The 26895-nt window shown below is 40.3% G+C and overlaps 1 protein-coding gene across 3 annotated transcripts in view; it reads left to right on the top strand.

The window, feature by feature from the left end:
- Window positions 1-876: 876 nt before the first annotated feature.
- dgki (diacylglycerol kinase, iota) overlaps window positions 877-26895 on the top strand; it is an 83211-nt gene continuing 57192 nt past the window's right edge. For all 3 annotated transcript variants that reach the window (XM_066667975.1, XM_066667976.1, XM_066667974.1), the window contains exon 1: window positions 877-1218. In XM_066667975.1, coding sequence (XP_066524072.1) covers window positions 1052-1218 — 167 coding nt within the window. In that variant the 5' untranslated portion in view covers window positions 877-1051. The remainder of the gene's footprint in view (window positions 1219-26895) is intronic.

The following is a 26895-nucleotide window of genomic DNA, read 5'->3' as shown; positions in this document are numbered from 1 at the left end:
CGGCTAACTTTTAAACTTGGTTTTCTGAGAGATTTGATCTGTATAAGCAACATATTTAGGTCAGTGCTGTGTAATTTAAGCCTTTAATGTATTTCCATTAGTATTTCCACGCTTCAGAAATTCACAACATGTAGTATTTTTTTAGTTGCTGTTTCCAGAAGTGTAAGGAAATTTTATCCAAAAAGTATTTGTTCAGTTTGCAGTAGCCCCATGTATTGTCTGATAGTTTTGTTAAATTATGAGATATTGTGTTGAATTTCATTATTAATTGATACCACAAATCTGGCATGTATCTGCTCTGTGTTATGGTATTTATACTGCTTTTTAAAAATGATGGTGGAGTGGGGATGTAGGATTTTATTTAAACGTTAACTGTGAATATTTGGATTTATCTGTCATTGTTTTAAATGCAGACATGGGCTTGGTATAATGTATAAAATAGCACTTTTTTTGCGTTAGATCAGTGTAGTATATGTGGATAGTTCCGTTTCACATCGAACCACTCCGAACGACTTTGATTACACCTCCGAAATTTAATTGTGGGGGTAATTTGAGAATTCTCTAAAGTTGGATAATAACCGTTAGGTACATGTATCAGACACGGTTCCATCATTATCATTAATATCAAATAAAACTGTGGAGAAGGTTTCTTTAGAATTCCCCTTCAACTGCACGACGCTTTAGAAATGTGTGTGAATTTGTGTGAGAGAATACGTTTGTGTAAATAAATGTGTTCAGTCCTGCACTCTATGCCCTACTTTTTTCTACACGCACACACACACACCACACATACAGAGAGAGAGAGAGAGAGAGAGAGAGAGAGAGAGAGATGCTGCTGCTGCACCACTGAGAACCGACGAGAGATCAGGAGGACGGTCTCTGTGTTAGTCATGCGGGCTCTCGCTGCTGTTTTCGCCGCGACGCCGCTTCCAGTCTCCGGCCGCATTGCTGGAGCTGAGGGTCGGTGTGTGTGAGCGGCTCTCACCGCGGTGTAGACGCCTCTCCGGACCCGGGGAACAGCACGGGGGTCCGCCGCCGCCACACTTGGAGTATGGAGCCCCTGACCGGCCAGCGGGAGGACAGCAGCCCACCGCGCTGGAGCCGCGGAGCTGCGGGCGGAGAGAGGGCCGAGATCAACGCCGCAACAGCGGAGCACGGAGACGAGCAGCTGGAGGACAAGCTCCGAACCATGGCCTTCAGAAAACAGACCTCGTACAGGTGAGGGGGACAGAAAAACACGCGTATTCTCATTCAGACCACAGCGCCAAGCAAGGCACCAGGGGAAGCCTCTTCTCGGGATTTGTGTTGGGAAATGACCAGTATCTTTTAGGCGTCATGAGCAGGCTTTGTTCTGCAGTGGAGTCATAAAGCTCGGGGCCACAAGGGCTAGGAAAGCATTTTCATTTGGTTTTGAAATGACCATTAGGCTTTAATGTTTTGAGACATCCACAAAAAATGTGAACGTGCCAGGGTTTTACTGGCAAGATGAGCAGGTTTTGTTCCACAAAAAAAAGCATCAGAGGAGCTTTACATGATTCCAGGCTTTGATGGTCATTAAAAATGGAGCAGTTTGATTCAAATTCAGATTACAGGGTCATGATGGCACCAGGGACGCCTGTCAGTGTTAGTAGATGCCCAGAGCCTTATAGTTGAGATGAGCAGGCTTTGTTCCACAAAAAAAAAGCTCAGGGGATCACTGTGGTGAGGAAGCATGTCTGTGTTTTTAAATGACCACCGGGATTTGGTGAGTGGATCAGAGACATTTGCAAAAATGGACAATTCACAAACTAAAGCATGTCAAACTTTGGGGACTACCATGTCAGAGAAAACAGATCTAAATGGAGCAGACTGATTCAAAATCAGATTACAGGGTCAAACATAACACAAGTGAAGCCTGTCTGTTTTGTTCTACAAAAATGGAGCACAGTGCAGACTACAGAATCAAGCATGTAAATCCCAGAAGATCACCGTGGCTAGAAAGCCTGCCAGTGGTTTTAATAAGAACACCAGTCTTTGTTGTGTGCACTGAGAAAAGTGCTGTTTTGAATTTTCCTTATTTAAATGTCTTTATTCATTTGATTTGATATATTTCATGAATGCAGTTTCTGCTAAAAGCAACACTGCTGGGTTGATATATGTATTTAATAGATGTCAAAGCAAAGTCTATGAATAAAGTAAATCCTACGCAATTATTTTTATTGTATAAAGCAAAGAAAATGGAGCAGACTAATTCAAATTTGGATTACAGGGTATTTGTGTTGCAAGGCACGACCATAGCTTACTGTGTGTGAGCCATGAAAATAAGACAGAATTCAGGCTGCATGATGATAGATTCAAATTTATTGTCATTGCTTTGCTCAGTCCAGTATATGCAGGGTGCGCATGATGAGACGTTCATAGGGAACCTCCTATATGTGTTTGCAGATGACAAGCAGATTACAGCTAAAATGGAAATACATTGGTGAGGGGAGAACAAAAACCCATAATACAGACTACTGTGTGGATCTCTATGTTGTTATAGGTGACCTGAATGCTGCTTTGCATGTCAACATATTGGAAAGAAAAATCTCTAGTTTCTTTAACACAACATGGAATGAGATGGGGATAAAAAACAAAAAAACAAAAAACAAAGGATGCTTAAGCTTAAGTCTCCTGCTGCTCAGAATTTTATCCTGAGAAAAGAGCCCAGTAATCTCAAGTTGCCTCCTCTAGAGTTTTAGTATCTCAAGACACATAATACAAGTCCCACATTGTGTTCAGATTGTGCCAGGATAAAAATACTCATCTTAATTTCTCTGTCATCTGTTCTATATCTTTTTTTGAGAATTTTATAGCGACATTTAAGCAATAATTATTCTTCTGGGTAGGATTTAGATTTCTACGTTTTTACCTGACCTGGATGATTGTAAACACAGGCATGTGCATATAGAAAATGTAGCCTGTGGGACTTTAACACAACAGGAAATATACAGTTTGGGCTTTGTAGACAGTTGGGAATGCGTGAGTGTCCGTGAGTGTGATTGTAGCATTTTTGTTGTTGTATTGTGAATGTGTTTGTAATTTACACAAAGATGATGTGTATGTGTTTGATGTGGGGGAGTGATGAGTGGTGGGGGTGTATGAGTTAGCCTCGATATTGATTTCATCCTGTCTGTGTGAGGATTTTCTTTTGAACGTCAGCCCACTTCTGTAGCTGCGCAGCTTGTATGGGTTTAATTGTTGTAGAGCCGGTCTGACATTAGGAGACAGCAGTGAATTTATACAGATGGGCACTTTGGAATGAACCTTAGTGGTTATTGTGGTTGAGTGTATATCTTATGTTGGGTGAATATGCTGTTACTGTGTAGTTTAATTTTAATAAACAAAAATATGTACAGTGCAATACATTGTCCACAACAGGGATGCAGTAATATGGGAACTGTGGCCGATGCAAATGCTGATTATAAGTATTTATTTTCTGTAAGACTACAAATTCAGTTAATATTCAGTCCACCTATCAACATGTGTTTTTGGATTGTGAGAGGAAATTGGAGCACCTGGAGGAAACCCATGTGGACACAGGAGAACACACCAAACTTCTCACAGGCAGTGACCCTGAGCAGGGCTCAAACCCACAACCCCAGGACCCTGGAGCTGTGTGACAGTGACCCTACCGGTTGCAAGTCATTTTAGAGCATTTCTGTTGGTCCATTCATCATGAAATTTTGGATTGCTGCTGTGTTCAAGTAATTTAGTAAACTAAATATCAAAAAACATGGAGATACATGTTTTATTTGGACTGCAACGATAGGTTTTAATCAGACATTTTAAGAATACATTCTCAAGCAGTTTGCTTCTACTAGGGCTGAACATTTTGGGAGAATAATTTAAATATTTCTGACAACTATTGAAATTGCAAATTAATGCCATTTCCTTCAGTCAATACACTCCAGGGCTTTCAGCATTACAAGTTTTAATGTGTCCATTTGTTAAGTCAATGTTGAATAATGTAGTAATTTATAACCAACACTACAGTTTTGAAACTGGCAGTCCTTCAATTTGTGAATTTGATATAATAACATCTAATTATTTAGCCCTATGCCTGATGTGGACTCATTAAAGTCGTTCCAGCACAGTGCGAAGATTTTCAATTTGTCAATTAGTGCACAGTGTCAACATAACATTATTTAAAAAAACATGTTTAAATATGTTTGTGCAGTTGTGTATTATTGTTTTTCTCAGTTGTAGATAGGGTACCACACAGACCAAATGGTGCATATTCATGTTGATGTAAATGATGGGATTTAGTGATTCCAGTGTTTTGGAAGGATTGCAGAGCTTAGACCATATTGACAAGTCTATATCCACCTACACGGACACGTGCCCATTTGCTACTCTCTCCCACGCTTGCAGGTGTTACCCAGTAAGCTTGTGCACTTACTTGATGTGAATACATTAGCCTCAGAGGAGGTAAACTGAAAAAAGCAAGGTGTTTACATTCGCTTGGTTCAGAATGTGTACCTCATTTTCATATATTACATCCTTATAGTTTTTCGTATTTCAGCTTATTTCTTTTAGCCAGAATTTGCGTTGATGTAATCTATTTTATTAATCTGTAAACGCTGTACAAATCTGAATCGAGTTTCAGTGCATCGCTTTTCTCTGTGCACCGCCTGGCTAATCCTCAAATTCAGTCTGAGTGACTATTAGTTTTGTCCGTATGCAGTGTAATATTCGTGATGAGACTCAACCACTTGCAGTCCTTCAGGATTAAACGCTATTACAATCTGTGACTATGCGTACTAGGCCTTCTCATCAGAATGAACTAGGTCGCCCATGGAAAGTAAGTGCGAAGAGGAGCTTTGGCACGTTTAATCGAGCCTGTCTGACTGCATCCAGCCAGTAAAAGCTGTCTACAACAAGAGTGGAATACTAAAAGTGGTTTTGAGGTGTGAGGCTGTGGTATGATTCAGGCACACACTAGAGAACTCCCTTTGGGGAAAAACAGAGAATCAAGTACTGAAGATACATTCACGTTCTCTTGGTATAGGTTTCTGCATATATTTCAGTAAATCAAATCAAATCGAATCGAATCATATTTGTTTGTGTCCACATGTCTTTCCTCCCGGTGCTCAGGTTTCTTCAGACAATCCAAAAACACATGGTGATAGGTGGATAGGTTGTGCAAAGTGTTCAGAGTTCTGAGTGTGTGAGTGTCTGGGTGAGTGTGTGGTGCCCTAGTATGGATAGGTACCACAAGGTGCGGTTCTGCCTTGCATCCATTAAAGTCCAGGTAAGCTCCAGTCCTGATCTGAAAATGGCAAAGTGCTTACAGAAGATGAATGAATGAGTTAAAAAAGTAAAATATATACATTGATATATAATATGATATACAAAGTTCCTTTGGACATATCTGCCCACAAATGTGTTTTAAAACAGCAACGCTTGAACAAGCTTTACCGAACCTCAGCAAAAACTCCATTCAGAGTCACAACATACAAAGGGCTTTCAAGTCCTCGAGTCGGGATAGGTATGAAGTAAGACACATATGAAATGTATTATATTTTTATTATTATATGCACTCACATTGAGCTCCAGTACATTTGGTAGCTCTAGCAATTAGCTTTTCAGTTCCCTGAAAAAATACATTAAGTCTACTTGCAAAATAATTGAAATGAGCTGATGTTGATGATGAGAAAGTGTCACTTCCCAGAACCACTATAAAATTAAATGCAGGATTCACAGATTATATTGATACAGAGAATTCATTGAACACCCCTCATCATGTTGAGTTTTAAATTCTACACTACTGAGCAGCACTGTACAATATTAGCTAACTATTATTAAATTCAATTACAAATTTTCTAATAATAATAAATAGTGGGATCTGGGGTTAGGGGTTCAAGTTCTGCTCCGTATGACTGTCTGTGAGGAGTTTGGTGTGTTCTTTCCGTGCATGCGTGGGTTTCCTTTGGGTCCAAAAGCACATGTTGGTAGGTGGACTTGCTACTCAAAAATGTCCATAGGTGTGAGGACTGGCTCCCCTGCACAGTGTGTATCTGCCTTGCGCCCAATGATTCAGGGTAGGCTCCGGACCCACCGTGACCCTGAACTTGATAAGCGGTTACAGACAATGAATGAATGAGTGATTGAATGTCATCTTTCTCAAACTCAAGGACACTCTCCGTAGAATAAACAGAAAAAAATTACATTGTTGGCAATATTAAAATCTATTAAGCTAGATTGTGCAGGGGATAACGTGGTAGGTAGAACATGTTCATAAAGGAGTTTTTTTGGCCTGGGATATAAGTTATACTATGTATGATGAATTGTGTGCATTAAAATCCAAGACGCCTCTTCCAAAGACCAGATGTCCTTTTTTCTATTTTTAGACATGCCTTTCTCAGAGACCCACCCACCTCTGTTTAATAACTGTTAAAAGACATGAGCAGTCATCACCCCTCCCCTTGTCCTTCTAGCCCTTGTTTTTGACCAGATCAGCTCATGCAGTATTTCTGCATGTTCAAAACTGCAGCAAATGATTAAAGCCATTCCCAATTTTCAATTCAGATAATATGCCCGATGACCCATGGAACTGAACTATAGCAAAAACAAACAAATCAAACAGGTTTTATACTGGCTTTATACATGCTACATTTAAAATAACAATGTATCTTTCCTTTTAGTAACAGAGTACTAAAGTGGAGCAGAGGAGGCTTTGAACTTCCCCAAAAGACAGAGAAATGTTCCTCTTTCCCGACAGTCTTCAAAGAGCGTGCTTAACTTCAGTTCTTATAATTCTCAGAATTGTGGTTTGAGTATAAAGAGGCCCTTGTGGACAGATGTGTTTTTAGTTGACGAAGGAGGATGTGTACCATGCACAGACCCAGAAACCCAGAGCAAACAAGGAGACGTTGTGGCATGAAAAGGCCTCATACATTATTAAGAAGCTGACCGCAGTCTTGATAGTGGGTTTTTACATCGCTGGCAAGTTTTCTCTCTCTTCGCCTGCCAAGGTGATGAGAAGTTAGACATGCACAGAGTATTCACTGTGTTTATTTGTGCCGTGTTTACACTAGGGAAAAGACTTGCTGTGAAGCTAGCCTACTCGCAGGCTGAGCACTTGTTGCTTTCTCGGCTAAACCCCAACAGACACCACAACTACTGATTTCGCACCATGAATAAATGATGCTAAGAAATTTACACACTCACTGTTCACTTTTGATCACACTATCAAGGGAAGTGGTGCACTGGAAAGATGAGTGCATTAATTGTGCATTCATTTTTAAAAGACATTTAAGTATATCCTGAAACATTCTAAAAGTAACTGAATGTGAAATGTTCATTGCCAAAGTTTGCTGCAGTGTAGTTATCAAGTACTGGAGGCTTGTATGCAATGGCTGAGCAAACTCTAAACCTACTAAGCACTTTAATATATTTGTTTTATAATAAAATCAAGAATTTCCATCCATCCTTCCATTATCCACCGCTTATCCGGGTCCGGGTAAGCAGTCGGAGCAAAGAAACCCAGACCTCCCTCTCCCCAGCCACCGCCTCCAGCTCTCCGGGGGTATACCGAGGCGTTCCCAGGCCAGTCGAGACATGTAGTCTCTCCAGCGTGTTCTTGGTCTGCCCCGGGGCCCCCTCCCCGTTGGACATGCCCGGAACACCTCTCCAGGAAGGCGTCCAGGAGGCATCTGAACCAGATGCCCGAACCACCTCAACTGGCTCCTCTCGACGTGGAGGAGCAGCGGCACCACTCCGAGTCTCTCCCGGATGTCCAAGCTCCTAATCTTGTCTCCTAGGGAGAGTCCAGACACCCTGTGGAGAAAACTCATTTCAGCCGCTTGTACCCGCGATCTCGTTCTTTCGGTCACTACCCAAAGCTCGTGACCATAGGTGAGGGTTGGGACGTAGATTGAATGGTAAATCGAGAGCTTTGCTTTTCTGCTCAGCTCTCTCTTCACCACAACGGACCGGTACAGAGCCCGCATTACTGCTGACGCTGCACCAATCTGCCTGTCAATCTCATGCTCCATCTTTCCCTCACTCGTGAACAAGACCCCGAGGTATTTAAACTCCTCCACTTGAGGCAGGATCTCACTTCCAACCTGGAGAGAGCACGCAACCCTTTTCCGACTGAGTACCATGGACTCGGATTTGGAGGTGCTGATCCTCATCCCTACCGCTTCACACTCTGCAAACTGGCCCAGCAAGAGCTGGAGGTCCCGGCTCGATGAAGCCAACAAGACCACATCATCCGCAAAAAGCAGACATGGAATCCTGAGACCACCTAACCGGACACTCTCCGCCACTTGGCTACGCCGAGAAATTCTGTCCATAAAAATTATGAACAGAACCGGTGACAACGGGCAGTCGGACTTACTGCCAGCCATACGAACCAGACTCCTGCTCTGTTTGTACAGGGACTGGATAGCTTGTAGCAAAAAGCCCAGTAATTTGTGATTTGTTAATCCTTTTGAAAATTTATTGAACTAACAAATGTGTGAATAATAGATTTCCAGTTTTTTCACTGACCAACTCATAACACACCGCGGCCCTGAAATGGATAAGCGGTTACAGACAATGAATGAATAAATGAATGAATATATAAACAAGCTGTTCAGCTTTTGGAAATCTGTTGTCAATAAATTAAGATTCAAGAAAATTAACAAATCACAGATTTGTGTTTCAATTTCATTTAAATATATAAATTAATAATTACTAGTTTTTATAGAATTCTTAAGATCTCACTTCACTAGCCTCACGTTGTGTTGAGTTTGTAAGTCTCAAATAGACTAGAGCTCAATGTATGACATACTGTTATCTAAAGAAACCGACAAACAGTTCAAGCATTATTCAGTAACTACTGTATGTAACAGAGTATTATTTAGTATGAAAACAAGATGATATTCTATAATGTAAGTAGAACATTATGTTGTTACAAAAATAAGAAACGTTACGAGTCTTTACACCTTGATCTAAAAAAATCGAACTATCATATGCACCGCATAATATTAGTCAACCTACAGTTTAAGATTACTAATAACTAGAAGTGATTTAACCAAATCAAATGTGAGTTTGCGCAATGCTAATCGTTACACGTTATCTTCTAGTACTTGCTACATTAGTGCAAAGTTAAAGCGGCAGTCTAAAACATTAAACAAGTCTATACTTGTATGAATAGAATTAGAAATAGAATTTTTGCTAAGAGAATTTCTCATTTGTTCTATGTAATGCTGAATAGAATTCTTTTCTAAGCTGCCATATGTGTAATGTGTTTCATCATTTGTTATTGCGTGATGTGTTTTTGGAATAGAGACATTAATAGCCCTCCATTGTCTCCTTGCCTTTGATCCAGAAGCTTGTGTAATGACGTTGGCGTGTGGAAGGCAGCGAGGTGATTTTGCCCGACAGCTCAAGAGAGCGGCTTTACCAGTTCATTACTTACAAGTGTTGTCTCTGATCAGTTCAGGTTTAATGAGGCCCCCAGTGCATTTTGTCATTTACAAAAGCAGAGCCAATGCGGGTCCTGTTTGGCACAGGCTTTCTGCTGCTTGGCCACTGTGACCCATGTGCTTTGTGAGAAGTGTGTGCAGCGCCTTCCTGTGGGCGCGCTGCCCAGTCTGAGGCTACTCCAGAAGAGGGGAAGTGTGTCACTTCAATTTGTTTGTCAGTCGTAGTTTGTGAATATTTGTTGCCTGAGGCTCTGGGGGCTTTTATTTTAGTATTGGCAGCAAGTTACTGTGAATAACTGACTTTAACTACATTTTTTGTGTGTGTGCATGTGTGTGTGCAGTAAGTGAGATAACGAGGAGGTGTTGATCACGTGCTAGTTCCACGCATGCATACACTTAGCTCAAATAATTCCACCCAAAACCTTGTAAATGCAACATCTTCACTCTCATGTATTCTTCTCTGTGAACACCTTCGGTTTGCTGGTTGGATTCATAGGCTTTATGTAGCATTAGGTTATGTATGAGGAATGTTTGCCCATACAGTTTGGTGATTTCCCTGCTCAGTCACACTTATTTTTAGTCATTAATTAAGTTAATGACTCAATAATTAGTTAACAAATTATGTAAGCTTTCAGAAAGATATTTTTAATGCAATATATTTAGGTATTTTGTGAAACATTATGTGCAAGCTCTTCTCAGCTCTTCTCATGTAGAGTTTACCTCAGTGGTTATGGTGTATATGCAACAAAATCTGCCGTTGCACAGTAATATGCAAACCTGTGTGAGGTAGTGTCCAAAATCATTCACTACTCTTCTGAACTCAGTTCCCTATAATAGTGCACTATATAATGTGTAATGTATGGAATAGTGAGTAGGGGGTCCATTTTGAACACAACTCTAGCCTTACTTACTTTTTTCTCTTCCTGTCCCTAACATTCCTTATACATTTATACCCATTGGCACTCCTTAGTCACTGATTTTGCACCAAGATTTACTCAGGGCCAGAACAGAGTGAGAAGAGTCATGTAGCTATAGCTCATAATCCTGTCTTTACTCTTCCGATCTTCTCCCAATGTGGATTATTTCTCTTTTGATATTTTTCATTTGAGACCATAGCTTTTACAACATCACAGGACCCAGATCTCATTTCTGTATACTGACTAACACATTTATCATAATATAAAGTATCATCTGCTTTTTTTGCTTACATTCCCTGCCGTTCTGTACCTGGAGTTAAAACTAATTTTATGATCATATCAGATAATACATGACTTAATTAATTACTTAATTACATAAACAGACACAAATATTAATTTGGATGCCTATGTATTAACCTAGTTGTTAGGTTTTGTGTGCTGAACCTCTTGCCTAAAACTGGACGCCCCAGCTTTAGAATTTTGATGCGTGTGGATGTTTGTGCGAGGCAGATGAACGAGGCGTTTCTTTTGATGTTGTGGTATGGAGCTGTGTTCATTTGTTGCACACTGAAGGAAGGAAAAGTCAGCACAGTGCCTCCTGATGCTGCACACAAAGGCTTTTACATAAATGGCCATAATCTCTCTCGAAGATGGTCTTGTTTGGAGAGTGGTAAATCTCAGGGTTGATAAAGCTGTACGGCTCACACTGCATCTTCCCTTTCGCGTCAGAGCCATGGCTTTGTTGCGCACTCTGATGAGACGCATTAATACACAAGGCTTGTTGGGCCTTTCCTTATTAGGCTTATAAGTTTAAGAGGTTTTACCAGCACTCACGTCCGCCGCACAGCAACTGGAACTGCATCACTCAGAGGAGAATGGGGCAACCACTTGGGAACAGCTGCTGCAGGGACATTTGGTGGGTGAACTGCCACCGAATGGAGAACAGACACTCAGGGGAACCGTAAATGAGGAATAAGCAAGTAGGAGAAATTGAAGAAACTACTACAGGGGGAACAGACTGTATGACGCACAGACAGTAAAGAAACAGCCACTGAGGGAATAGGCACTGGGGGTAGAGTCAGTGAGGAACAGCTGCTAGAGAGGGCAGTTTCTGGTGGAAAGTCACTGGGAATAGTGGGGGTAGAGCTGTTCTGTAGATTCAGGATGTTCCAGTCTCGCTGACATGTCTTCCTCACTGTATCCAGCTTTTTCTAAATCTCAGTAATGTAATCCCCCTATATTTCAGTATGTCATCCCCCCATGTGCTGCTCTTTATAAGCATCCTCCTTGTTTCTGTCTCTGTTCTGCTGTCCTGTCTCTCTTTCTTTATTATTATATCTTTGTTTTTCACTCTGAATGTCCCCATCTTGCTGTCTCCTTCTACATCTCTCTCTCTCTCTCTCTCTCTCTCTCTCTCTCTCTCTCTCTCTCTCTCTCTCTCTCTTGATCTCTCTCTCTGTTTGCCTAGGCAAATCCCCCTCTGGCTCCATTGCAAAGACACAATCCTGCACCTGGTGCTCTGGCAGAGGAGCACCTGCAGACAGCAACCCTGCTGGAGGTGCAAGTGACTCCATCTTCACCTCTCACTCTCTCAATCTCTTTCAGTATATCAATCTCTTTCTCCCTCATTCACTCCCTCTGTCTGCACTGAGATCATTCTCTATCTGCCTGTAAAGCTCATCTAGCCTGCAGTTTTGGGTCACATGGAACCTTTGGAAAAGCTCTGTTGCTGCTGCTGATAAAGCAACCAAGATGGCTCCATCCGGCTTTTACTGTCCTGTTTCATCAGCCAGGCAAAGTTGAAAGAGCATGTTTATCGTGTTGTTTTATTGGTTGAGACATGCTGTTGCAGGCTAAAATCAGTGCTTGGACTCCATTTGTTCTGCTTCTTTGCTTTTTAAACCATTACAATTAGAATGTTTAGAATTGGTTCACTCACATGATTTTGGATTGTTAAATGAATGTACTCAGAAATGTATCAAAATGCATATTGAGTATCAGTTCCAACCATCAGGTCCAATCATCCCATTTGTCCAGAAAATATTTGATCTATTAATAACTGGCTTACAAAATGAAATGAAATAAAATTAAATTAAAAGCAGCACAAAAAAATGATAGCCTTTCCTCTTTTCTCCACATACTGTATGACCAGAACACATCATCTTGCTTTGGAAGGCTTTTTCTTGTCATCCATGGGTCCATTTTGAATATTTGTTGTTTTAAAAATAAAATAAACCAATTTGACTATATATTGTAAACAATAAAATCATGCCGGAGAATGAAAATAAAAACAAACAGGAAGTAACCCTTTTTGAATAGCTCTGGTATATGAATAGCTCTGGTTAATCTGTTGTAGCATTTCAAAAACGTATAATTGTGCTTCCAAAATGTCTGCATGATGGCCCTGCAAGAAATGTTGTTGTCACACAGCTTCAGGGTTTAGGGATTTGTGATTTCAAACCCCACCTATGATCTGTGAGGAGTTTGGTGCGTTCTCTCTGTGTCTTAGTGGGTTTCTTCTGGAAGCTTTGGTTTCTTCCCACAGTCCAAAAATACATGCTGGTAGGTGGAGTGCTATTCAAAGTGTGTCCCTATATCTGAATGTGTGATTTTGTGGTGCCCTGTGATGGACTGATGTTCCTGCCTTGTGTCTAATGATTCCGGGTAGGCTCTGCGACTCTAAATTGGATAAAGCCCTTACACCAAATGAGTGAATCAATGTGTGAATGTCTGATACTATTTATATTTTATATTCAGTTAAAAAAGTCACTATAAAATATTTGGTACCCACATGGGGTGGCACGGTGGTGCAGCAGGTAGTGTCGCAGTCACACAGCTCCAGGGGCCTGGAGGTTGTGGGTTCAATTCCTGGTCCGGGTGACTGTCTGTGAGGAGTGTGGTGTGTTCTCTCTGTGTCCGTGTGGGTTTCCTCTGGGTGCTCCGGTTTCCTCCCACAGTCCAAAAACTCACGTTGGTAGGTGGATTGGCGACTCAAAAGTGTCCGTAGGTATGAGTGTGTAAGTGACTGTGTGTGTGTGTGTGTGTGTGTGTTGCCCTGTGAAGGACTGGCGCCCCCTCCAGGGTGTATTCCCGCCTTACTCCCAATGATTCCAGGTAGGCTCTGTACCCACCGCGACCCTGAACTGGATAAGCGGTTACAGATAATGAATGAATGAATAAATAAAACACATTATGAATGTGGGGAATTGTATGGATCCCCACACACATTCTTCAATATTAAGGGGTGAAACATGAGATCAGGTTTTTGCTTTTTCTTTTTCTTTGTTATATAAAAGAAAGCCAACAGTGTTCAAAGTAAAGCCTGTTTCTTTGGCTGTAACAAACAGGAGGGCTTAAGTGACCTGACTGTGTTGCCTTGAGGTCAGAGGAGAGATGAGAGTAGCTTCTGCTGCTAATCGTACTGCAAATTGACTAAACCAGTGCGTGCAAAACCCCTGTTATTTCTTTTACTGTCCCTGAGAGGGAAAGAATAAGGGAATGTCGGAGGCAGAGAGAGAGAAAGCGAGATGTAGTGTGGTTGTGTGTGTGTTTGTGTGCGTGTGTGTGTGTGCATGTGTGTGTGTGTGAGAGAGAGAGAGAGAGAGAGAGAGAGAGAGAGAGAGAGAGAGAGAGAGAGAAATAGATACATACTGTGAAAACAGTGGAAAAATTGGCAGGAGATGAAAAGGTAAAGTGAGAGATAAAGGTGGATAGAAATGGCAAGTGTGTTCAAATTGGGAGAGACACAAATATTCCCACGCTAATACCAGAGTGTTTTCACATAAAATATGCGAGATTGTTGTACAAACAGCTGTTGAGCTTCACTGGTTGAACATGATTGGTTCTGCATGCAGATATAGCATTTGTTTAATTATTATTTTGTTGCTGTTTTCATTATTTTTTTTTTCCGAACATATGCATTTTTGTGAACTGTTCTGAGAACATTTCTCAGTTCTCAGCATAAGCCTAGTACAAACACTTTCTTAAACTCACATAAACACACAAGGTTTGACTATTCATGAACTGACAGTACCTGGACCTGCTGTCCACACAGAGACACACTCAGACACAAACGCAACACACACAAGCCCTCTTGAATACGCAATGTGTTTGGATTAATGGGATGCTATCTTTAGTAGATGACGTGACAGAGGGTCTGAGTTTTATTCATGATTTGAATGCTGAGGCCGAGCATTAGCCCAGAGTGGGCCGTAATTTAACTGATTGCTGGAGGAGCAGTAGGGCCTGGTGTAATCCTACCTGCTAAAAGGGAACTGTAGCTTCAAGCCTCACTGCTTATTAATCCAACTTTAAAATTCTCTGCACTCTCTTTACATTTATATAACACATTAATTCTGAAGGCATCTTGTAAAAATGTCTTTGCTAATGTCCACTTTCAAAGATCCAATTAAAAGCTCTTGGAGAAATTTTTAATAACCTCCAAGCTATCTTTTGAATCACAATGGTAAATGATTTAGTGCAGTGGAGAGCCAAAGCAGTGTTCATTTTACAGGGCGACACCAGTCTTAAATTTTGCATTATTGTAACAGTTTTTTGTAGTAAAATAGCCGCTTCATTATGTACATCATATATGGCCCTGATGAGACACCACAGCCTTCTGACTGAGATAATAGTGCAGTCTAGTGGCAAAAAAGAAAGGGGAAAATATACAAAATAATACAAAGATACAGAAGGGAATTTAACAGTATGTAGCATAAACATTATAACGCTATGGACAGGACTACTCAGATGCCTTTGACATTTTGATTTCTGTTCTCTTATTGATATCTTATTTCTGATTTTTCTTAGTTTTATTAGTTTTTCTTTAGGAGAAGTGTGTTTAGTTAAGCATTTAACATATCAGTGTTAGTTAAGATGCTGTTTTGTGTTTAAAATCACCTTTGTGTTTAAGTTCGTCTTGTGCAGTGGCTCTTATAGGGGCCCCTAGAGGTACAGTCGTCCGACTCAGCCAGAAGGTTTTTGGTTCTGCCTAAAGTACTGTAAAACATGGAGGGATTGTCATTAATCTGTCTTTGTAAATGAAATATTAGGCAATTATTACATTATTATAAAATGTATTTTCCTGCCAAAATGATAGAAAGTAAGATTAATGCAGAAAGGTTTGAATCTGAGGTAAATCGATTTTTGTACGAAAGGTGACATTAAAATCACATTCACGGTAAATTATAAATATTTCTGGTCGCTTTTTGCTATGACCTACTGATCAATTCTTTTACCATATTGCAAGAACAAGCTTCTTCTATTGTCTGTGAATTTTAAGGATTAAGTATGCTTATTATTCAGTTTAATGAGGCTTGTTATTTAGTTATTAATCCTAAGAGTTATTTTTCCTGTACCTGCTGTGAATTAAAATAGTGATGAGTGTTTATGATGGCCGGAAGCAGCCTGACTACAAACACATCTTGCTTCTGTGTGTGTTTCCATCCACACACATCATCTCACTGTCATTCCCCCTTCATGTCTCTCTCTCTCTCTCTCTCTCTCTCTCTCTCTCTCTCTCTCTCATCACTAATTATAGCATGTCCCTCTTGTTCTCCAGCTGTGGTCTGAGAGGTCATGCAAGCATGTGATTGTGTGTGTCTCTGTGTGTGTCTGTGTGTGTGTGTGTGCGCGCATTCATGGGCTTCTCCGGTGATAGCACAGGGTTATGGCAGCCTCATTTAGCAAATGATTAATTCAATTAGGCAGGCAGGAGCTGAGGTGGAAAAGCTGAGTGAGGAGGGTGTCACGGCGTGGGCAGAGCACAGAGCTCAGAGACCTGCAGCAGCTTCGCTAATGGAGGCTCCTGAGCTCAGGTCCTGATCCACATTATCAGTCCATTCAGAGAGCTGTTTAAACACACAAAACATTCAACTGAACACCATCACCAGCTTCTCTGTCTCTGAGCATAGACTGAAGGGAGTTTCTCCATTTTGAAATGTGGACTACAGTATGTGTGATCCCTGTTAAGATCCACACTTACATTCCACTTTACCATGGCAAGAAGAACATGTCTTGTGCTGCTGTAAATCCCAGGTGTACTTGACATTAGCTCATATTTTAATTTGTCTTTATTAGAATTAAAGGTAACATTCACAGTTTTAATCATATACCATTTTTATAAACTTCTTCATCATTTGCTAGCTCTCCATTCTGTTTGCATGCTTGAAACTGCTCTGATGTTTTTTTTGAATCCCCGGTGTCAGTAAATGGATAAAAAACAAGCTGTCTGATTCTGGTATGCTGGGCTTCTCTCTCTCTCTCTCTCTCTCTCTCTCTCTCTCTCTCTCTCTCTCTCTCTCTCTCTCTCTCTCCTCAAGGAAGAGAACTCCAAATGTTGAAAAGCAATGGTGGATAATATGGATTTATTTTTGCTCTTTCGTATTTCTTAATGTGGTATGTCCCCCAATTGTGAGACAGCATTACTGAAAGTGCTACAAAACTAAAGATTTTGAGTTACAAATGAGTTTCTGTGGTAATTCAAACAGTTAATATAAACTTACAGACAAGTTAAATGTCAGCCACATATGAAAAAACAATAATTTCTTACCTCAGACATACCACCTCCATGTATAGCTTCTGAACGTAAACAAACCAGAGAACAGCATTTCCCTAACATCGTAGATGTCCCCCTGTTAAAAGGTTCCACAAATATTTCCCAATGTATGCACAATTCAGACTTCATAATGCTTTGTATAATTCAGGATTTATAATGGCTTGATTGCTTTATAGTGGTGGTGAGGTGTGTCAACATTAACAGCACAGATATAGTCATTTTATTTACTATCCAAATACTGTTAGTGGGAAAACAGTGAAAAATCTAAATATAAAGTTAAGATCATTTGGCTTAAATATGTGTAGATTGTCTTTGTTGTTATTTTCAGTCATAAAAACATTGTGATAAAAGATTTCAAGAGATTATTTCAATGATTACTTTGGTCTCAAAATAAATGATCCTAAAATATCCCAGAAATCTGGCAAACTATTGCACAATGTGTCATGAGTATCATGAAACACCATGGATGCCTGGTTTCTTTCACCACTGTCAATGGTTCTGGCTGATTTCTTTTAGAATAGCACCTTGCAAATCAAAACATTTTGAAAGATAGCTACACATTACTCATACTAGTTATCTATGGAGAAGTGTTTTAAAATATGCTGGATATTCCCCCTTTTCTACTGAGGCCCACATGTAGGCCCAAACCTGAATTCCACTTTACTTACATATCAGTTTCATAGTAGTTACTGAATAATTATTTGTGGTTAATGATAAATAAGCCTTAAGATTAGGAACAGAATAATAAGTCAAATAATCAGACTGCTCGTCCCCATGGATGAAATTTCCTGTTATCTTTAGGGCAGCACAGCTTCTCAGTTCTTTGAGTAAAAGTGACATAGTTTTCCACCATTGAAACTAGAGACACTGGGCTAACAAGCAAGTCCCAGTTTGTGAGTAGGGTGCATTTCCTTTTGTCATCAGACCTGTAGAACTCTCATGGGCATAGACTGCCATAGACGCCTTTGTTGGTGATGTAAAACGTTAATTAATTATTATTATTATTTTTTAATCTCACTTCTTTTATGATGTAAATATTGTACAACAAATTATTATTATTAAAATTTCCTTCCAGTGTTGTTCACAGAAATATGTCTCTACACATATTTCACCTCCCTGCATGGGGGTATATATTTGTACCTCTATTTCTGTGTTTAATATTCCTGTTCACTCCAGTAGCCATGCAGCACTGCTGGGAACCTTAACACATCTGCACAATAACAATCTTTTGATTTTACATGTTTGTTTACTGTTATCTGGAGTCCTGGAGATGAAATGGGCCATATGAAGTCAACAAAATTTTAAAATCTACCATTATAATTGAATAAGGCACAATAATGTTTCCTAATTAAAAGTGTGAATATGTACCCTTGAGGTTAACACCATGGTACATAGTGCTGGGCGATATGAGCACAAATCAATATCACGATTTGTACGTTTGTACCACGATTATGATTAATAAACCATTATTTTGCCTTTGTATATTTTACCCTCATAGTTCAGTGACGAGGCTTGTACTGTAAATCTGCTACAGTATTAAAGCTGGGATATTTTTTCTAATGTTCTTGGGAGCTTGTTCCTCTCTTGTTTTCTGAGCACTGTTTATATTTGGTGTGTGATTGTGCTTTGGTCGCTGAAACCGTTTTTTCTCACTGTTTACATTTGACTTCTTTTTGTTTAGTGTCGTCTAAATTAAAGTCAAAGCAAAACACATCCAAACCACAGACGCTGTGTTTTTCTTTAGCACGAGCTACTCGAGTCGTTTGGTCGGCCTTTGTGTTAGGTTGCTTCTATGTGGCAGTTAGGCGTAGAATCAAATCACTACAGCTTGGTAGCGTGGTTTTAAAAGGGACCGTACATGAACACACAGTGGGGACATAGCAGGCTAATATTCATCAGTATAATCGTTATAGACAAGATTATTTTGATTAGAAGTACTGCATGTTGATTTTGGTTAATTTTCAATTAATTGCTCAGTTCTAGTGGTGCAGCAGGAAGTGTCGCTGTCACACAGCTCCAGGGACCTGGAGGTTGTGGGTTCGAGCCCCGCTCTGGGTGACTGTCTGTGAGGAGTTTGGTGTGTTCTCCCTGTGTCCGTGTGGGTTTCCTCCCACGGTCCAAAAACACGTTGATCGGTGGATTGGTGACTCGGAAGATTTTTCATAGGTGTGAATGTGTACCTAGCCACTGGAATGCATTGTGTGCTCGGAAAAAAAGGGGTGCATCCCAAAGCCCGGATAAATAGGGAGGGTTACATCAGGAAGGGCATCTGGCATAAAAAGTGTGCCAGATCGATGGTGCAGTTCACAGTTGATCACTGAAGGGAGGGAGCAGCCGAAAAAGAAGAATAAGAAGAAGGAGAAGACGAAGAAGAAGAAGAAGAAGAAGAAGAAAAAGTAGTAGTAGTAGTAGTAGTAGTTGTTGTTGTCACTGTGGTGGTATTTTTTTCTAACAGTGTACGCTTTAGGATTCTAAAGTCTCATTGTTCAAAAAGTTTTGTCCTGATGGTTCACCTGGCCAGAGAGGACTTTGCTGAAGCACACTGGACTGTAAGCAAAATGAATCAAATCACTGTCTCTGTGAATTTCTGCCTTTCTCTTTTACTCTAGATGTTGAAACGTTTATTTGAGAATTTGAGTATTTGACTGCATTCAGGCTCATAGACATTTGTGAGGTACTTAAATGATATGTTTTGTAGAAATGACACTCCAAAGGTATGAGATGGTGCTGCATCGGATCATACAGTTGCCCTCTTCCATGTGCTCTGAAAAAATTCCGCTTACAATTTCCCGCTGATAGTAGTATAATAATGGACAGGCCTGTCTATATTTTTATTTCATGCAATATTAGGCATTAAACCCACTGGAGTAAATGGTGATTGAACTTTGCCCTCCCCTATTAATGAGGAAAATGTTCATCAGAAGAACAACAGCAAAAGCAAAAAAAAAGCAAAAAAAGAAGTAAGACAATTCCTGGACCATATTTAGTCATACTACTCAGTCACGGAGCTTGGCTGTATTTAGTGTTGCGCACTGTGAGCAGTTTGTCTGATCAGAGCATGTGTCTCCTGCTTGTGTAGGTGTGCAGGTCAGCATCAGAAAGGACTATTCAGTGCAGATCATAGTCCACTCTCGTCATGATGACGGGGCTATTTTGAGCAGATGGAGAGGTCAGATATGGGAGAGATGCGTGCTTCCGATGCCTCCTACACACACGAGCAAACACACACACACACACACACACACACACACACACACACCACCCAAAGCTGAGGTTAATTATGGAGGTGTTAGTACCATGCAGAGAAGGAAAGACACAGGCCCCATCAACATGTATCCAGATATATATTTATATATGTATTTAATTATTTTTTACTCCATGAGTGGAAACAGCATATTTTGTATCTCATTACAGAGTTTTCTGAAACCCCCTCTAGGGTGGAAATTTTTGTAACTTTCTTTAGGTTTATACAGTGAAATACAGATGACAATTTGTATATACCACTGAATTATGCTGTACCCCAATAATAGTAAATATCAAAGCCAATGTCAAATTAGTAAAGAAAATCCTAACTTTACAGTTCAAATGGAATTAAAAGTTCAGAATCCTGTTTCCTTGCCTGATCAGAATCGTGTTGATCTTTTCAGGGTCAGTGGCACAACCCCATGTAAACAACCCCATATCATTTAGAGCCTTCTTTCACTTTTCTAAAGCTTTTATTTTCTGAAATCTTATCAGACTTTATATCTGCATGGTTAATGCTTCTGTTTTTCTCCAGTCTCCAGTGTTACACATGTTCACAATATGTTGCTTGAGATGTATGACAGCAACCATTATGCTTATAACCCACTAAAGCGATGACATTCATGTTTTTAATATTCTTGATTTGGAGAGATTTTCAGAAAAATTTGATTTGGAGAGATTTTCAGAAAGTTATTGGTGTGGAAAAAGATTCTTTTGAAACCCAAAAGAAAACTATAAAAAATAAAATAAATGGGATATGCGTGGACGAGGTCAGAGAACAGGAGAGAGGCAGAGAGAGAGAAAAGCAAGAAAGAAGGCGAGAGAAAGGGAGAGGAGAGAGAGAGAGAATGAGAGAGAGGGAGATGAGGCTGGCGTGGGCCTCCTACACTGCGAAAGATGCTCCTAATCTTTCTCTCTCTCTCTCTCTCTCTCTCTCTCTCTCTCCCACACACACACACACACACACACTCAGTGGCACAAAAGCACAGGCCGTCACAGATAGATGTAATTATACACTCCGTTCCCACACTCTCCCACTCGCTCGACGTTGCACTCGCTGACAGGCAGCGGCATCGCAGAGAACACACGCACACACACACACACCACAGGGTACTGTCACACACAGGATTAACAAGATACTAACACACTGTCCTACACACACATTCAATCAGATCTATGAACACATAGATTAACATATATCCTCTTGCAGTATGGATTAAAGGCATAGCTGATGTTCATATATATGTGTGTGGGGGTGTGTGTATCTCTTTGTGTCTAGGAGCACATTATTATACCAAAGACATTTGTACCAAAGTTAGAAAATACCCATCATCTATCTATTAAATTTGTTTATTCATCGTCCAAGAAATCCTTCTTCACATTCAATAGGCTCAGTCTGTAAATCCTTCTCTCATGTCTGGTATCAGGTACTCTTCTTCTTATGTTTTTTTCATGTTTATGTCTTTACACTTTTCTCAGTAAATGCTGCTTGACTGGGCCACATCTTTTATGACCTTTAGCCCTGAATAGTATTCTCACAATAAAAGAATGAACAATAATATTTATGATGTTTTTTATCAGATCAGAGTGGAGCTAGAATGTTCTTTTATTTTACAAAAATGAAATGAAATTATTGTTTTCTTGTCAGATGTGGACGTTTGAAGTGTGGCATATGCCTTTCATGGTTGGTTAGGAGACCTGTTTTCTCCGTATAATTTAATGATTTTTGAACTCCACTTTTAACATCTCCTGTGTTTTTTTTTTCTTGAATATCCTCTTTCTTATGCAAATGTAACATCCTACTCAATATACTATATGTGTGTGTGTGTGTGTGTGTGTGTGTGTGTGCGTGTGTGTGTGTGTGTGTGCGTGTGTGTGTGTTTGTATTTGTCTGCTGTGTTAGTGTTGTGTTGTGACTAAGCTCTGAGGGAATGACCTGTGAGAGGACTGCTGACTTCCTTTAATTGTTATTTTTTGTTGCCATGTGCGCGTGTGTGTGTGTGTGTGTATGTATATATATATATATATATATATATATATATATATATATATGTGTGTGTGTGTGTGTGTTTGTGTGTGTGTGTGTTTGCGCGTGAGGTCATAACCAGTCACGGGAAGGACACAAGGACTGCGGGGGACTGTACCTCTCCTTCAGAACACAAGGAAACAAAGCGCAGCTGTTTTGTCCTCCACAGACTGCATGAAACAACACATTTGGAATTAACATTGGAAACAGCAGCACTGCAGCTAGGCTGCACTCTCAGACAGTATTCATGTAGTATTCACAGGGCTAATTGCTAAACATAACCTTCAATTAATTTTTAGCCACATGAGCTCAAAGTAGGTCCAGTCCAGAACTACATAAGCAAATGTGGACACCAGACATGACTTGGCTGGTCTATTGCTAATTTGTCAAGCCATCAATTTGATTAATTATTGGATAAAGCAGGGTGACTTCAGTGAAAGCTGGTGTTCTTACACATGCAGAGATGCAGCAGCAGAGTACTAAAGGTCGGGAAATGGAGTGATGGAGAAATGGAGGGAGGCCTCAGAGCAATTGGAGCAGCCATTTTTCAGAGCCAAAAACGCCCACAGCTCCAGCCCACTAGAGGAGAGGAATGTAGGACAGTGGGGGAATGGGTATAAAGTGATGTCCTTTCATTGAAGGACAAGCAACAGTATCAGACCCACTTAGAAATTAAGATACAGCTGCATTTATTCCTAGAAAAGGAGAGAGCGAGAGAGAAAGAAAGAGAGAGAGATAGATAGATAGATAGATAGATAGATAGAGAGAGAGAGAGAGAGAGAGAGAGAGAGGCAATATCCATGATTTTAATCAAAAAACTCTCTGAGGATGTTTCCTCATCTTTTGCTAGCTCTCCAGTCTGTTTGCATGCTTGCTTGAAACCTGTCTAATGGTTTACAAAGCCCTGGTGTCAGTAAATGGGTAAAAAATACAAAGTGTCTCTGTCCAGTATTCAAGGCTTTCTCTCTCTCTCTCTGTCTCTCTCTCCCTCCCTGCACATGGCAGCGTAAAGGTCTAAAGTTTTTAAAAAAACAGAGAGAACTCCAAACGTTGAAAAGCCTGAACGGAGATGAGGATATTGCTCTACTCATGCAATATCAAACAGTCATACTGTGAGGGAAATGTGCACGAAAATTTTAAATAGTCAGGCCAGGAATCTCAGGGCATTCTCACACATGTAGTTCATTTGCTCTGAATCAGTTGATTAGTTCATAATCTTAAGAGGGTTTTGCCCTTGGTTTGGTTTGTTTTCACACAGGGAAAAAGCCAGGCACACTACGTCACTGCAGACCACATGAGGATCATCTTGAGGCCTATTGGTCAAATCTAACTGAGTGTTTTTTATAGTGCAAATATTTTGTGTTAAGTTAAAAAGAAAAGCTGTGGTGAATTCACCATGAAAAAGAATTAACAGGTATTAGCAGGTTATAGGGAGAGACAATGTTATTTTCTGTTTTGTAAAAGAACAGAAATGTAAAACCTTGTGGGTCACAGCCTCTGATCTCTGCTACATGCACTTTATATTGGGGTCAGATTGAGGTTGGATCACATTCTCACCAGAAACTAGACCACCTCCTTTTGAGGGTCTTGGTATGGTTGTTTTTGGTTCACATCCAAGTGTGATTACTTCTTTCACATCTGTCCAAACAAACCGCACCAAGGGTGAAATCGAACCAGAGTTTGGCCCGCCCTCTCAAGCGTGCCAAGCCATCCAGTGACGTTGTGTCCAGCTGATAGTGACAGTTTAACAGCTGGCTTCACATTTCTCAGGGGAAGCATGTGCTAGAACTGCTTCGTGATTGTACAGTTCACTCACTAGATTGAGGAAAAAAATTGAAAAGAAATCCCCCCCAAAAATAATGAAAATATAAGTATTGTTGTTGATAGAAAGGGAAGGCATTCCCAAAGTCGTTCTTGCTTTCAGTAGCTCAGGAAAGAAACGAATGCTGTTTCTTATGCAATCAAAGTGAAATAAAAAAGAAGGTTGAGTTAAATTTGGCCCAATAAAAGGAGAGAGAAAGCAGTGGAAAAAGAGTAAAGGAGGCGGAGGGTGAGAGGCCACGGACGTGAGACGCTCCTGAGAGAAATGGAGATAAAGAGAATTCTCTCAGCCTGTCACCTTTTTAATCATTAACCTCCACACAACACCCACCATCAAATCTTTACTCATGCCTCCATGCCTCTGCCTGCGTGTGTGAGGGAGATGTACTTAATGAGTTTGAGTATTTTTTTTTTCTTCGTTTTTTTATAACTGGCCTAAAAGGGTACAAAGGTAGTTACATTTTAACAACAAACTCACTGTCACATTGTTTTTGGCCATCTCCCTCTCTTTGTGTCTTTGTTTTTCTCAAAATATACTGAACATACATATTTTCTTGTATGAAATATACACTTTTACGGAGATAATATTTCAGCTGACTTCCATGGTTCAGTGCAGAGCAGCTGTTGAGAAGACCCTACATATCTTTAGCTCACTGGTATCAGGATTTGTCTGGATATGGGTCGTTCTGGGCTGAATTTCTGTCAAAATGGAGATTGTGATGTCCTTATTAGAAGGGTTATTCTGCAGCTGTGATCAAATAATTTGGGACATTGGGCTAAAATTCAATCCGGGAGATTAAAGAAGCAAGAAGCACCAAGAAGCACCTCCCAGATTCACCATGGCATGTACTAAATTGACATTAAAAAGAAAGAGAGAGAGAGTAGGCTGTAAGAAAAATATAAACTGAAAGTAAATGTAAATCTAATGAAATATGTCAGAATGTACTTAACCATGTAATTACAAAATATATACATGCTAATATCTGTATGTACTGCCCTGTGATGTTGAAATGTGTGCACTTGTAATAGGTTGCTCGATTCAGAAGCTTTTTGTCTGTTACGAAGGACGTGTTGGATATGTTGAGCGCTGCAGTGACGTGACAAGAAAAAGAGATTAGCAGTCTCTCAGAAGAGAGGAAATGGACAGGGAAAAGGAAGAGTGAGAAAGAGAGGGAGAAACAGAGGGAGAGATGGAGATAAAGACCAAAAAAAGAGAGTGTTCATGAACAGGCTGTCACAGAGCCGTAGGGGAAGGACATGCAAACACACCCACTCTCACACTCATGAAGTGAGAGAGAGAGAGAGAGAGAGAGAGAGAGAGAGAGAGAGAGAGAGGGTGCTGGGGTGAGGGGAGAGATAAAAAGAAGAGGAGGGAGAGATAAAGAGATAATTGAGTGGAGAAAGAGAGAGAATTATTGAGATAGCGAGAGTAGGAGGACAGACTTGGGGGCAGGAAGAGGGAAAGTGAAATTTAAGGGAGAGAGAGAATTGAGGAAAATAAGGAATTGAAGAGATAGGGAATTACAGAAAGATAGGCTATGCAGGAGGAAGAGCATTGATTAGAGAGAAATAATAGAGTACAGGATATATAACCCTCACTATCTTTCTCCTGCTACCCTGTGTATGTGTCTCTGTGTGTGTGTACACTGTAGAGAAAGAATTGAGAAGATAGAGGCAGATACAGACAGATAATGGAAGATTTATAGAGGAAATTGATAAATGGCAAATAGAGAGAGAGAAAAGAGCAGGGAGAATGAGAATGAATGTATGGCATTGTGAGGTGCGGTCTGATGGATATAAATAAGTGAATGTGGTGTTTTGGAAGACTGAGGGGACAGGCCCAGACTTCCTGTCTGAATACCATACCAGCAGGATGGGAGCACTCACTCACACACACACACTCACACACACACACACACACACACACACACAAACACAATGCTGGACAGGATTCAGTTGTCTTTTCTGTCCAGACTCTGCGCAATAGCATACAACATATACACTTAAAAACAAAAAAGACCCTGTAATAATAACCCTGATTTCAGAAAACCCATAAATATGTCACATTATTACTGCCCTCCCTGACTTTAGAAGTTACCTCCTTGTTTCTACAATATCACTCTCCATCACTGTGTAGTGCAGGCACACGCAGCAAACATCATTCAGCACAAATAATGACAAACAGGAAAGATGTGATTGCCATTTAGTTGCTCATGCAGTGGTCTACCACTTTACTGCAGATGCTATCTTGAATGCAGAGAGCTATAAGTGTTGTAAATTGGATTGTATGTGCGTGTGTGTGTGTGTGTGTTTGTGTGTGTGTGTGTGTGTGTGTGTGTGTGTGTGTGAGAGAGAGAGAGAGATTGATTGATTGATTGTGAGTGGCTTTGATTTACTCTGTTCACAAACACACACATGCGCGCGCACACACACACACACACACACACACACACACACAGCATTACTTTGTTTTCATACCCTGTCAGAACGTAGGGTCATATACTGTATAAATGTCATATGTAATATATGTAATACTATTTGACCTGGGAAAAGAACACATTTATACGTGTGTGGCACCTTGGCTGCTTTAAATGTGAAGCAGGATTCTTTGTAAAAACACATCTGTATTTAACTGTTGATTTTTGTTCTAAATTTAAACAGATCATGTTAAAGATAGCAATATCCACCTAGTATAATATATGACATACACAGATAGGCCATGTCCTTTTTGTCTGTGTTAATTTCCATTTACCATATAAGTGCCCTCTGTTGCACTGTGGTGAGTGTGTTATTTGACTCTACAAGTTGGACGTGTCATATACAATGGCCAGAGAAGTTGCATAATTTTTAAAGCTCCAGCAGCACTGCTATGTCTGATCCACTCATACCAGTGCA

This window comes from Hoplias malabaricus, chromosome 4 (genome assembly GCF_029633855.1).
Source record: "Hoplias malabaricus isolate fHopMal1 chromosome 4, fHopMal1.hap1, whole genome shotgun sequence".
NCBI classification, from domain to species: domain Eukaryota; kingdom Metazoa; phylum Chordata; class Actinopteri; order Characiformes; family Erythrinidae; genus Hoplias; species Hoplias malabaricus.
Note: the sequence above shows the minus strand (reverse complement) of the source record. Positions and strands in the feature narration are given on the sequence as shown.